The 12,779-nt window shown below is 43.7% G+C and overlaps 1 protein-coding gene across 1 annotated transcript in view; it reads left to right on the top strand.

The window, feature by feature from the left end:
- Positions 1–12,779, top strand: part of LOC126291795 (luciferin sulfotransferase-like) — a 97,397-nt gene that overhangs the window by 75,855 nt on the left and 8,763 nt on the right. Inside the window, exons 5-6 of the mRNA XM_049985491.1 lie at positions 1,310–1,430; positions 6,016–6,110. Coding sequence (XP_049841448.1) covers positions 1,310–1,430; positions 6,016–6,110 — 216 coding nt within the window. The remainder of the gene's footprint in view (positions 1–1,309; positions 1,431–6,015; positions 6,111–12,779) is intronic.

The raw sequence follows: 12,779 nt of genomic DNA, 5'->3' as shown, positions 1-12,779 counted from the left end.
CGCATTGATGGCACTTTGAACAGTGGTCGTTACATTTCAGATGTGTTACGACCCGTGGCTCTATCCTAAATTCGGTTCCTGCAAAACCCTACATTTCAGCAGGATAATGCACGACCGCATGTTGCAGGTCCTGTACCTGCATTTCTGGATACAGAAAATGTTCGACTGCTGCCCTGGCCAGCACATTCCCCAGATCTCTCACCAATTGAAAACGTCTGGTCAATGGTGGCCTAGCAACTGGCTCGTCACAATACGCCAGTTACTACTCTTGATGAACTGTGGTATCGTGTTGAAGCTGCATGGGCAGCCAACCAAGCTCTGTTTTATTCAATGCCCAGGCGTATCAAGGCCGTTATTACGACCAGAGGTGGTTGTTCTGGGTACTAATTTATCAGGATGTATGCATCCAAATTGCGTGAAAATGTAATCACATGTCATTTCTAGTATAATATGTTTGTCCAATGAATACTCTTTCCTCATCTGCATTTCTTCTTGGTGTAGCAATATTAATGGCCAGTAGTGTAGTATAAAATAGCAACAGACTTCTGAATTTCACAGGTATTTTTCATTTTTCATTGTCTAAACACTTTAATCACATTTACGATTATTTTCGGTGTTGCAAATCGGACTTTTGAGAAGTATCGTAAATTTTCAGGTTTGTAAGTACATCATCACTGAAATTACGGTGACATATTCATACAATTTACGAATTTTTTAAATAAAATGTGGAACGTTGAAAGAGTAATGAGTTGTTACACGAATCATGTAAAAGTAAATGATGCCCCTTACAAAGCAAAACGTAGTGTTGTTGATAGGAATCTGTCTGTTCTCGGTCAGAGTATTGAAATGTGACAGAAGTTAATACAGTACAGGGTAGCTAACACCCATGTACGAAATGTGCGTTGCATTGGTACTTGAAAAATTAAGCCGGTCTCTGTGGCCGAGCGGTTCTAGGCGCTTCAGTCCGGAACCGCGCTGCTGCTGCGGTCGCAGGTTCGAATCCTGCCTCTGGCATGGCTCGCGTGTGATGTCCTAAGGTTAGTTAGGTTTAAGTTGTTCTAATTCTAGCGGACTGATGACCTCAGATGTCAAGTCCCATAGTGCTCAGAACCATTTGAACCATTTGAAAAATAAAAATGAACCGTTCGATGCCCCTTCTCGACAACCTATACTATGTTATACTGTACTACTGATAATCGTCCAACTTTGAAGGGTTATAAATCACAGAAGGAGGAGAATTTTTTGTCAAGTTTTTTTTATTCTGTTCATCTCGATAAACTGCCTAATTTGCTGTTGTATTGTGTTACAGATAATTTACGTGGCTCGCAACGCAAAGGATGTCATAGTATCTTACTACTATCACCACCGCCTGTGGAATGAGTGTACATTGACACTAGACGAGTTTGCTGAATGTTTCATGGAAAACGTAGGTAAGTAATCGACAGTACATCCAAAGCACACAAGTTAAGAAAAAAGCTAATGAAGCTGTCTACTCGTACTTCGAGGCCACGAGTCTTGGCTATTTTCTAGGTAAATTTGATGCAAACCTGAGCAATTTCCCAACATGAACAGGCTGTCTATAATTAAAGTTCCAGATTGAAAACGCCGTAGAAAGAGAACCAATGCTCGGTATGACGTTAAATTTGAAGAGCATATTATTGATGCAGGGGGTAACGTCATGGAAAAAATTATGAAAATTTTACCAACGGATGATGTTGTAAGCGTCTTAAACAGTGCTTGACAAATGAATCACAATACAACAGCTATAGTCTTGCAGTTCTCTCAACATCTCCATCAGAAGCATAATGATGTTCCCGCACATCATCTTTCGTTATAGGGAACAGATGGAAGTCAGACGGTGAGGAATCTGGACTGTATGGAGGATGCCGCACGGTGGTGAGATTCAGTCTCTGAAGTACTGCATCCGTGGCACCCATCGTGCAGAGACCTTCCGATAGCCAAGCAAAGCAATAATGTGACCCACACGTTCTTGTGAAATGCCGATTGTGCTTGCAGTTTCTCTGTGAGAGATACGACGATCGTCCTGAATCAATGTGTCAACATTCTTCATGTGAAACTCGCTGATTTCTGTCACAGGACGTCCAACTCCTTGTTTGTCACTTGGGTCAGATGTTCCCACCTCAACATCTTTAAACTTACTCGCCCAACGATGCACAGTGCTCACATCAACACAATCACCATAAACTGCTTTCATTCTCCGATGAATGTCCTTTGGGGTGACACGTTCTGCTGTCAAAAATCCAGCGGGTGCACGTTGCTTAAATCGCAATGACCGACCGCCTGCACAGGGTTCCAAACTTTTACATTGTAACAACACAACCGTTCAATGCTAAGGCTTCCCGACTGGGAAACAGTCGCCTGGTCAGATGAGCCCCAATCTCAGTTGGTACCAGCCGATGGCAGGGTTCGAGTGTGGCGCTGATCCCACACAGCTATGGACCCAAGTTGCCAAAAAGGCACTGTGCAAGCTGCTGGCGGCTCCATAATGATATGGGCTGTGTTCACACGGAATGGACTGGGTCCTCTGGTCCACCTGAATGGTTATGTTCGCCTACTTGGAAACCATTTGCAGCCATTCATGGACTTCATGTTCCCAAACAACGTTGGAATTTTTATGGATGACAATGTGTCACATCAGTGGGCCACAACTGATCGCGATTGGCTTTAAGAACACTCTGGCAGTTCGAGCGAATGATTTGGCAACCCATATCGCCCAACATCAACCACGTGGAACATTTATGGAACATAATCAGGAGGTCACTTCCTGTACTAAATCATTCATCGCCAACATTGTCGCAATTATGTACGGCTATAAGAGAAAGCATGGCTCAATATTTCTGCAGGGGACTGCGGGCTCTTAAAATAATAATTGAAATGATGGTGTGGTGGTGGCCCTCAACTACGCACCCTCCGACTCAGAGCTGCAATATTAAGAGTTTTGGCTGGTTTCGTTGTCTAGGGGCTGCGATACGTAGTTGCCGCGTTACAGGCCAAATACTGCTGAGTGTACTGTATACGATAAGAATACATACATGAATCGAATGGCCGAAGCTTTCTATCACTCAGCAATTGCGAATTATGAATGTAACATATAAATTTATAAATGAAAAATTGCAATTAAAGAACATCTGCAGGTACTATCTTAACGACTTTAAATGATGAGTACGGTAGTAGAAGTACTTTTGAGAATGTGGTATATTTCTGAAAAACACTTATTGGTGACGGTGGTGCAGCAATTAAATAAAATACAAGTTGAATAACAGGGAAATAGTAGATTCCTATTTCACGTAATTAGTTATGAACAAGAACATAGCTGGCAAGATATTCACTCCTAGACGCATGCTATGACTTCACTGCAGGAGCCACGGAAATCACACAAGAGCACAGGTCGGCACTCTGAAATATTTCTCTCCTCCGCGACCACGCGCAAACTGCTCCACTGTCCAAGTCTTTCCACCCGCCCCGCGTTCGACGCACCGTCGCGTCCACCACTTCCTGTCTCCTGTGCTGAACTCTCCATCGCGCCACACCGTCCGAACTACCCCGTGTACTCTCTGGAATCGATGCTCCTCCCCAACCTCCGTACGTCTCTCGAAGTAACGGGCGCTGTGATTGGCTAGAGCGCTCCCGCCATGTCTGCAAGCTAACATCCACTCATAAACATATTGAAACACACACCAAATACTGGATTTACATTTGAATAACTTGAAATAAAATAAATATTCCTACGGATGAGCCATAAACACTCTCTAACACACATTATTAAGTACCTAAACAAATTAAATTAAACACATATCAAAGGAACAGCAACAAAAAGTCGGTCAGTAGCCTGACGTGTCTGTGCTTTCTAAAACACAGTAAATATTTAACCAGTTTCTTCATGAATAGTATATATCGGATATGAACAAAGACACGCCGGTCGGGTTGGCCGAGCGGCTCTAGACACTACAGTCTGGAACCGCGAGACCGCTACAGTCGCAGGTTCGAATCCTGCGTCGGACATTGGTGTGTGTGATGTCCTTAGGTTAGTTAGGTTTAAGTAGTTCTAAGTTCTGAGGGACTGATGACCTCAGAAGTTAAGTCCCATAGTGCTCAGAGCCATTTGAACCTTTGAAAAGACACGGCATATTTCTTTCCCCATCCTTGATACAATCCAAGCTTGTAGCTTGTGCTCCGTCTCCAATGTCAATCTCGACTAGGCGTTAAACCCACTCTTCATTCCTTTTTCCTTCCGTGGGACGCGGACGTAAGCTGGGTGCAGTTCCGCGGTGGACTCATATGGTACACCGGTTCCCCACGGTCGTTTAGGCAAACGGTGGGCTGCTACCATATCGCTAACTCAATACATACCATACACGAACAGCTACCACACGATAACACAAGACACAAAGTTCACACGATTCATAGACAGATGGCGTCCTATCCTTAGGTTCATTGACCACTACGGCACCCGACCAAAAAGTTAAACAAAAATAAATTTTACCAAATCGTGAAAAAAGCGGATCGCGTGCTACACGGAATAGACCCTAAAGAAAAGTGAGAAAGACTGCATCGTACGTTCGTTTTAGGGTGTAGGGGATGTCATACACTACTGCCCATTAAAAATGCTACACCACGAAGATGTCGTGCTACAGACGCGAAATATAACCGGCAGGAAGAAGATGCTGTGATATTGAAATGATTAGCTTTTCAGAGCATTCACACAAGGTTGGCGCCGGAGGCGACACCTACAACGTGCCGACACAAGGAAAGTTTCCCACCGATTTCTCATACACAAACAGCAGTTGACCCGCGTTGCCTGGTGAAAAGTTGTTGAAATGCCTCGTGTAAGGAGGAGAAATGCGTACTATCACGTTTCCGACTGTGATAAAGGTCGGATTGTAGCCTATCGCGTTATTAGCAGAATATGGAATCGGTGGGTTCAGGAGAGTAATACGGAACGCCTTGCTGGATCCCAACGGACTCGTATCACCAACAGTCAAGCTGACAGGCACCTTATCCGCATGGCTGTAATGGATCGTGCAGCCACGTCTCGATCCCTGAGTCAACAGATGGGGACGCTTGCAAGACAACAACCATCTGCACGAACAGTTCGATGACGTTTGCAGCAGCTTGGACTATCAGCTCAGAGACCATGGCTGCGGTCACCCTTGACCCTGCATCACAGACAGGTGCGCCTGCTATGGTGTACTCAATGACGAACCTGGGTACACCAATGGCAAAACGTCATTTTTCGGATGAATCCAGGTTCTGTTTACAGCATCATGATGGTCGCATCCTTATTTGGCGACATCGCCGTGAACGCACATTGTAGGCGTGTATTCGTCATCGCCATACTGGCGTTTCACCCGGCGTGATGGTATGGGGTGCCACCTTTGTTCGCATTGACGGCACTTAGAACAGTGGACGTTACATAGATGTGTTACGACCCGTGGCTCTACCCTTCATTCGATCCCTGCGAAACCCTACATTTCACCAGGATAATGCACGACCGCATGATGCAGGTCCTGTATGGGCCTTTCTGGGTACAGAAGATGTTCGATTGCTGCCCCAGCCAGCACATTCTCCAGATCTCTCACCAATAGTAAACGTCTGGTCAATGGTGGCTGAGCAACTGGCTCGTCACAATACGCCAGTCGCTACCCTTGATGAACTGTGGTATCGTGTTGAAGCTGCGTGGGTAGCTGTACCTGCACACGCCATCCAAGGTCTGTTTGACTCAATGCCGAGACGTATCAAGGCCGTTATTACGGCCAGATGTGGTTGTTCTGGGTACTAATTTATCAGGATGTATGCTCCCAAATTGCGTGAAACTGTAATCACATGTCAGTTCTAGTATAATATATTCGTCCAATGACTACCCGTTTATCGTCTGCATTCTTCTTGGTGTAGCAATTTTAATGGCCAGTAGTGTACTTTTAATAGACTTTATATGAAATTGCTGCTGTACTATTTCATTCTATTCGTGGTATGTGCTTTTGCTTCATGTTCCAGTTTCGTACCTGCCTTTCTGGGACCACATACTCGCATTCTGGCGGCTGAGGAATGAACCAAACATCTTGTTCTACAGTTACGAGGATATGAAAACCGTACGTACTTATGTACATATTATGCACCAGAGAAAATAACATATGAAGAGAGCAACATAGACAGAAGAAATCTTTTTTTCCTTTCAGAAGAACTCTTTCTTCGTCCTTCTCACTACAGATAAAGACAAATAGGTTGTCAACTAACGTTGCCCACAACAAAGAATTTTGAAACCCACCATTTATCTAAACAAATAAGCTACGATGGCGTGAGTGCGCCTCTTTCTGCGTGAGCTTAGTTTAGAACACACCAGGAGATGACAACTTAATTCCCGTCTGCACTCTTCATTCATGTAAGACAACTGATAAAGAGATGGCACCGGAGATAAGATTGCTCAAGTGAGCGAGTAATCCGTGGTAAAGGATACCTGTCGAGGAAAATAAAGATGACGACGTCAGATAAAACATGAAAACTACATGGAAAGTTATATACGCTGCAGGGAGGTGCCAAGTATTGCAAGGTCCACCTTTGCAAAATACAACTATTTATGCTTCGCTTTTATTCCCGAAACATATTTGAACACAGCTGCGTCATCTCCTGTACGTGCTGTTTATCGATAGATACGTAATTCTATTCGGGGTGCTGCATCAGTGAAAGCATTAAAATACACTGAAGCGCCAAATAAATTGGCACATGCATGCGTATTCAGATACAGGGGCATGTAAACAGGCAGAATACGGCGCTGAAGTCTACAACGCTGTATGAGACAAGTGTCTGGAGCAGTTGTTGGATCGGTTCCTGCTGCTACAATGGACGGTTATAAAGATTTAAGTGAGTTTGAACGTGTTGTTATAGTAGGCGCATGAGCGATGGGTGACAGCGTCTCCGAGGTAGCGATGAAGTGGCGACCTTCCCGCACGACAATTTCACGAGTGTACCGTGAATATCAGGAATCTTGCAAAACATCAAATCTCCGACATCGCTGCAGACGGAAAAAGATCCTGCAAGAACGGGAACAACAACTACTGAAGAAAATCGTTCAACGTGACCGAAGTGCAACCCTTCCGCAAATCGCTGCAGATTTCAATGCTGGGCCATCAACAAGTGCCAGCGTACGACCCATTCAACGAAACATAATCGATTTGGGCTTTCGGAGCCGAAGGCCCACTCGTGTACCATTGATGACTCCACGACACAAAGCTTTACGCCTCACCAGGGCCCGTCAACACCGACGTTGGACTGTTGATGACTGGAAACATGTTGTCTGGTCGGACGAGTCTCGTTTCACAAATACAAACTCATGAATCCCTGGACACTGATTGTCGGTAGGGGACTGTTCAAGTTGGTGGAGGCTGTTGCTGTTGCTTATGCAGTTGGACTGATATGGGACCCCGATACGTCTAGATACTACTCTGACAGGTGATACGTACGTTAAGCACCCTGTCTGATAACTTGCATCCATTCATGTCCATTGTGCATTACGATGGACCTGGGCAATTCCAACAGGACAATGCGACACCCCATCAGTCCGTAATTGCTACAGAGTGGCTCCAGAAACACCCTTCTGAGTTTGAACACTTCCACTGGCCACCAAACTCTGCCAGTCATAAACATTATTGAGCATTTCTGCGGTGCCTTTGAAATGTGCTGTTCAGAAGAGATCTCCACCCCCCCCCCCCCCACCCCCGTAAACTTACAGATTTGTGGACAGCCCTGCAAGATTCGTGGTGTCTGTTCCCTCCCGCACTATTTCAGACATTAGTCGTGTTGCGTCACTTCTGCGTGCTGACGGGGGCCCTACACCATATTAGGCAAGTGTACCAGTTTCTTTGGCTTTTCACTATACGTTTCGCGAGCGATTTAATTAATCGTGATGATGTTTTCAACCTCTATAAAATGCGGAATTTGGCAGTGCTAATAGTTAGCCCTCATAGACAACAGCACTGTCCCTTTTGTCGACCATAATTTGACACACATCCTCTACAGAGGGCGCATCGTTAGCGTACGAGGTGTGTTCAAAAAGTGACTGCAATTTTTTGATTTCGCTGGCTTTCCCATATTTTTATATCTTGTTGGTACACGTATTCCTATTGTACGTTTGCATTTTCAGGTGGTTTGAATGTTTAATTTATTGTTGACATTCGGGGAAAGGTTATAGGTGTTTTCCAACGATCGGTGTGTTGTGTTGTCAGAAGAGCCAACACCGTGTTACTAGTGGAAGCCGAAATGCACGCGTTTTAGCTCACGCAGGATGGCGTGAGGAGGGAAGAACTATACTGACGTGAGGTCTGCAACATGACAAGGAATTAGAATTCAGAAAGTGGACGTAATTAGTTTGATACTTAACTTTAATCCATTAATGATGAACGTCGCTCTTGACGGTACATGATTCACAATATTTTCTGTTCAGAATATATTCGTAGTAACTGAATATGGCGCCTTGCTAGGTCGTAGCAAATGACGTAGCTGAAGGCTATGCTAAACTGTCGTCTCTGCAAATGAGACCGTATGTAGGCAGTGAACCATCGCTAGCAAAGTCGGCTGTACAACTAGGGCGAGTGCTAGGGAGTGTCTCTAGACTAGACCTGCCGTGTAGCGGCGCTCGGGCTGCAATCACTGATAGTGGCGACACGCGGGTCCGACGTATACTAACGGACCGCGGCCGATTTAAAGGCTACCACCTAGCAAGTGTGATGTCTGGCGGTGACACCACACGGTGAAATATTAATTTCGGAAAAAAATAGATCTTTGCAGTTAATTTTGCTTTAAAAATGGCATAAAGTGCTGCACTGCATTCGAAATGTTGACTGTGGCTTTTGGCGAATGTAAGGCAAGAATATACGAGTACTATAAACGTTTCTAAGAGGGTCGAGAAGACGTTGAAGAGAACGACCGCTCTAGTCGCCATAGTATATCAGTTACTGACGACAATGTGCAACAAGTACCAGAAAGAAAATGGTTCTGAAAAATCGCTGAATCAGTGAGACGTCGCTAATGATGCTGGCACATTTTTTGGCTCATCCCAAGCAATTTTTTCGGATGTTATGGGCACGAAACGTGTAAACAAAATTTGTTCCGAAATTGTTGAAGTTCGACCTAAAGCGACATCGTGTAGGCACCGCTCAGAAATTGATCAATGAAGTCGACAACGATCCATAACTTCTAAAGAAGTGAGGGAACATATTGGTATGACGTCAAAATCAAGGCCTACCGCCCCAATCGGAACTGCTTGAAGAGCCAGAACCGAAAAAAAAGAATATCGGCAACTTCGATCACATGTGAAGGTTCTTCTCACTGTTTTCTTCTATTACAGTGGGATAGTGCATCATGAGTGCCTGCCTTATGGTTGTGCAGTCAATCAGGAATACTAGCTGAAAGTTACGTGCCATTTGTGTGAAGCAGTCCGACGAAAACGGCCAAAATTGTGGAAAAATGATAATGCTTCCGCTCACATATCAACGCTTGTTCGTGGTTTTTTGGCAAAAAAACAAACATGTCACCTTCCGTTAGCCACCGTGTTCACCGGACATGGCCCCTACGACTTTTATCTATTCCCGAGACTGAAGAGAACCATGATAGGATGTCGTTTATGATGATACAGAAACAGAATCACTAAAGAAGCTGAACATCATAACGAAAAGTGAGCTCCAGAAGTTCTTCCAAGATTGGAAAAAGTGTTGACACAAGTGTATAATTTCCGAGGGGATTACTCTGAAGGGGGCGAAGTTGATGTCGATGAATAAATATAGGTTCTTTAAGGTAATCGTACATTTCCATTAATTTTGATCACACAACGTATGTCTCTCGTGCCCATTTCTTCCACTTTCATTTTTCGCGTACGCCAGCCCACGCATCTCGCCCTAAAATGGCTCTGATCACTACGGGACTTAACATCTATGGTCATCAGTCCCCTAGAACTTAGAACTACTTAAACCTAACTAACCTAAGGACATCACACAACAGTCACCACGAGGCAGAGAAAATCCCTGACCCCGCCGGGAATCGAACCCGGGAACCCGGGCACGGGAAGCGAGAACACTACCGCACGACCACGAACTGCGGACTATCTCACCCTACCAGAATAGGAGGTGGAAGGGAGAGTTCTCGGTATCAAACTGGAGGAGAGGTTGACATTTGAAGATCACGTCACTGACATTTTCAGTAAAAGATTAGGCTTGATCTTTAGCCTATCGCCTTTTATTAGGAAAGAAAGTTTTATCACTACAAAAAAGAGAATTTTCGAAACAATTCCCCTACCAGTAATTACGTATGGTCTCGACATAAGGTCGATGGCCTCCGACACTATCATCTAGGTTCAACGAATCCAAAACAGCTTTATCAGAAATACCACGGATGCTAGCTGGTACGAACCCAACAAAACTGCTACATAAACCTCAACATTGACAAAATGCTTCAAATCATTCTACGTCACAAAATTTTTTCAGTAGAACACAATTATCCCCTTTACCCTCCCCCGAAATATAGAAATCAGTGCCCTTGACATCAGATAATTGTTTCCCAAAATGATGACAACAGACTCTTTTGTATTCCGTACATCATCAGTCCAACTATAGACCTTTTGTTCCGGTCAGTTTTAAAGCTTGCTCTGAAGACCATCTTAGAGCTGGAAGTTTTATATATTACATAAATACTTGTTTTCTATCGTCCCGTAAAAAAACTTTAATATTTGTGAATGACTATTGAACAGGCGTCTTGCTACATTTTTTGTATTACATTTTGTAGTCTCCAACAGCAATTATTTATTATACATTATTTAGACGAGGAAATATACGGTAATTTTGAATTTCATTGCTCGTAACAGAGATTTAAAATCAGAAAAAGCTTCAATACATTCTTTTTACTAGAATCCAATAATATCAAATACCAAAATAGCTGCAAATGACAAAGTGCAATATCGAGAACTTTTTAGGCATTGCCAATGAAACAGAGAATTCAATTACTTGAAGAAACAGAGAGACTTTTTGTACAGCTTTATTTTATGAAACGACGCATCGCTTTCATCCATTTTCAACTTCCGTACTCCATTTAGACCTTCATGGTTTTTCTGGACTGCAATTTGAATCTTGTAGCTGACCTCTGGATAGGGATGGGGTGTACCAGTTCTAGAAATATTCATAGACCAATCATTTGATTTTCACGAGACCTTCTGTGTTGTACCAAAGCTACATAATTTCGGCAATCCTTTGTAAAACGCAATGCCTCCACCATCGTAACTCTTCAACAGTTGGCACAGCATTGGTATGCGGCAGGCACTGGCTTGTCCAGTAGCCTCTTCTCTACAGATCCAGTTGGCGGGAAGCCTTAGCATTGAATGGTTGTGTTGTTACAGTGTGAAGTACGGAACACTGCGCAGACAGTCGGTCAATGCGATTTAAGCAACGTGCAGCCACTGAATTCTTGACAGCAGAAGGTGTCACCTCAGAGGAGATTCATCAGAGAATGAAAGCAGTTTATGGTGATTGTGTTCATGTGAGTACTGTGCGTCGTTAAGTGAGTAAGTTTAAAGATGTTGAGGCGGGAACATCTGACCTGCGTGACAAGCAAAGAGTTGGACGTCCTGTGACAGCAACAACCGAGTTTCACAGGCAAAATGTTAACAGATTGATTTAGGACGATCGTTGTATCACTCACAGAGAAACTGCAAGCACAACTGACATTTTCACAACAACGTGTGGGTCACATTATTGCTTTGCTCGGCTAACAGAAGAATGCATGATGGGTACCCCAGATGCTAACTCCTGAAATGAAAACGCACAGACTTGAAATTTGCCAGGAACTCCTCTTGCGTTATGAGAATGAAGCTGACGCCTTTCTCCATTCAATTGTGACAGGAGACGAAACGTGGGTACACCATTACGACCTGGAGACGAAACGTCAGTCTAAGGAATATCGACACGAAGACTCGCCTCAGAAAAAGAAATTCGAGACGAAGTGTTCTGGACGCAGGAGGTGTTATCCATGTTGATTTCCTTGATCGTGGAATAACAAAATATTCAGAGTATTACATCACAACGCAGCGAAATATGAAACGACGACTAACAAGGGTCCGAAAGTAAAAGGGAAATGTTTTCCTGCAGCATGACAATGTCAAACCACACACATCACGTACCACGACAGCAGAATTTCAGAGACTGAATCTTCCATACAGTCCAGTTTTAGCATTGTCTGACTTCCATCTGTTCCCTATAATGAAAGACCATCTGTGGGGACATCATTACGCTTCTGATGAAGACGTTGAGAGATCTGTGAGATTGTGGTTGCGGAAACAGTGTGTCGACTCCTTCCGTTATTGCTTCAGAAAACTTGTTCAAGGTTGGCAGAAATGTATCCAATTAGCTGTCTGTTATGTGGAAAAGTTAATACTGGTAATCAAAAATCACATTCTAAGGATGATGTTTGCGTTTGATTTATTAAAATATTCCCAGCCAAACCGAATTAACGAAGGTGGAGGCATTACTTTTGATTCAACCCTCGTAACTTTCAACCACTGAGAATAAGATCAGAAAAGAAGAGTATAACCCTTTTATGAGCAAAGCACAGTATAGTTCAAATATTGTTTCTTTTACCAGAGATAACTACCACATCCGTCGTATTTTAGGTCTGAATACAGGGTGTTACAAAAAAGTACGGCCAAACTTTCAGGAAACATTCTTCACACACCATGAAAGAAAATATGGTATATGGACATGTGTCCGGAAACGCTTACTTTC

The sequence above is a fragment of the Schistocerca gregaria genome, chromosome 9 (genome assembly GCF_023897955.1).
Source record: "Schistocerca gregaria isolate iqSchGreg1 chromosome 9, iqSchGreg1.2, whole genome shotgun sequence".
In the NCBI taxonomy this organism is placed as follows: domain Eukaryota; kingdom Metazoa; phylum Arthropoda; class Insecta; order Orthoptera; family Acrididae; genus Schistocerca; species Schistocerca gregaria.
Note: the sequence above shows the minus strand (reverse complement) of the source record. Positions and strands in the feature narration are given on the sequence as shown.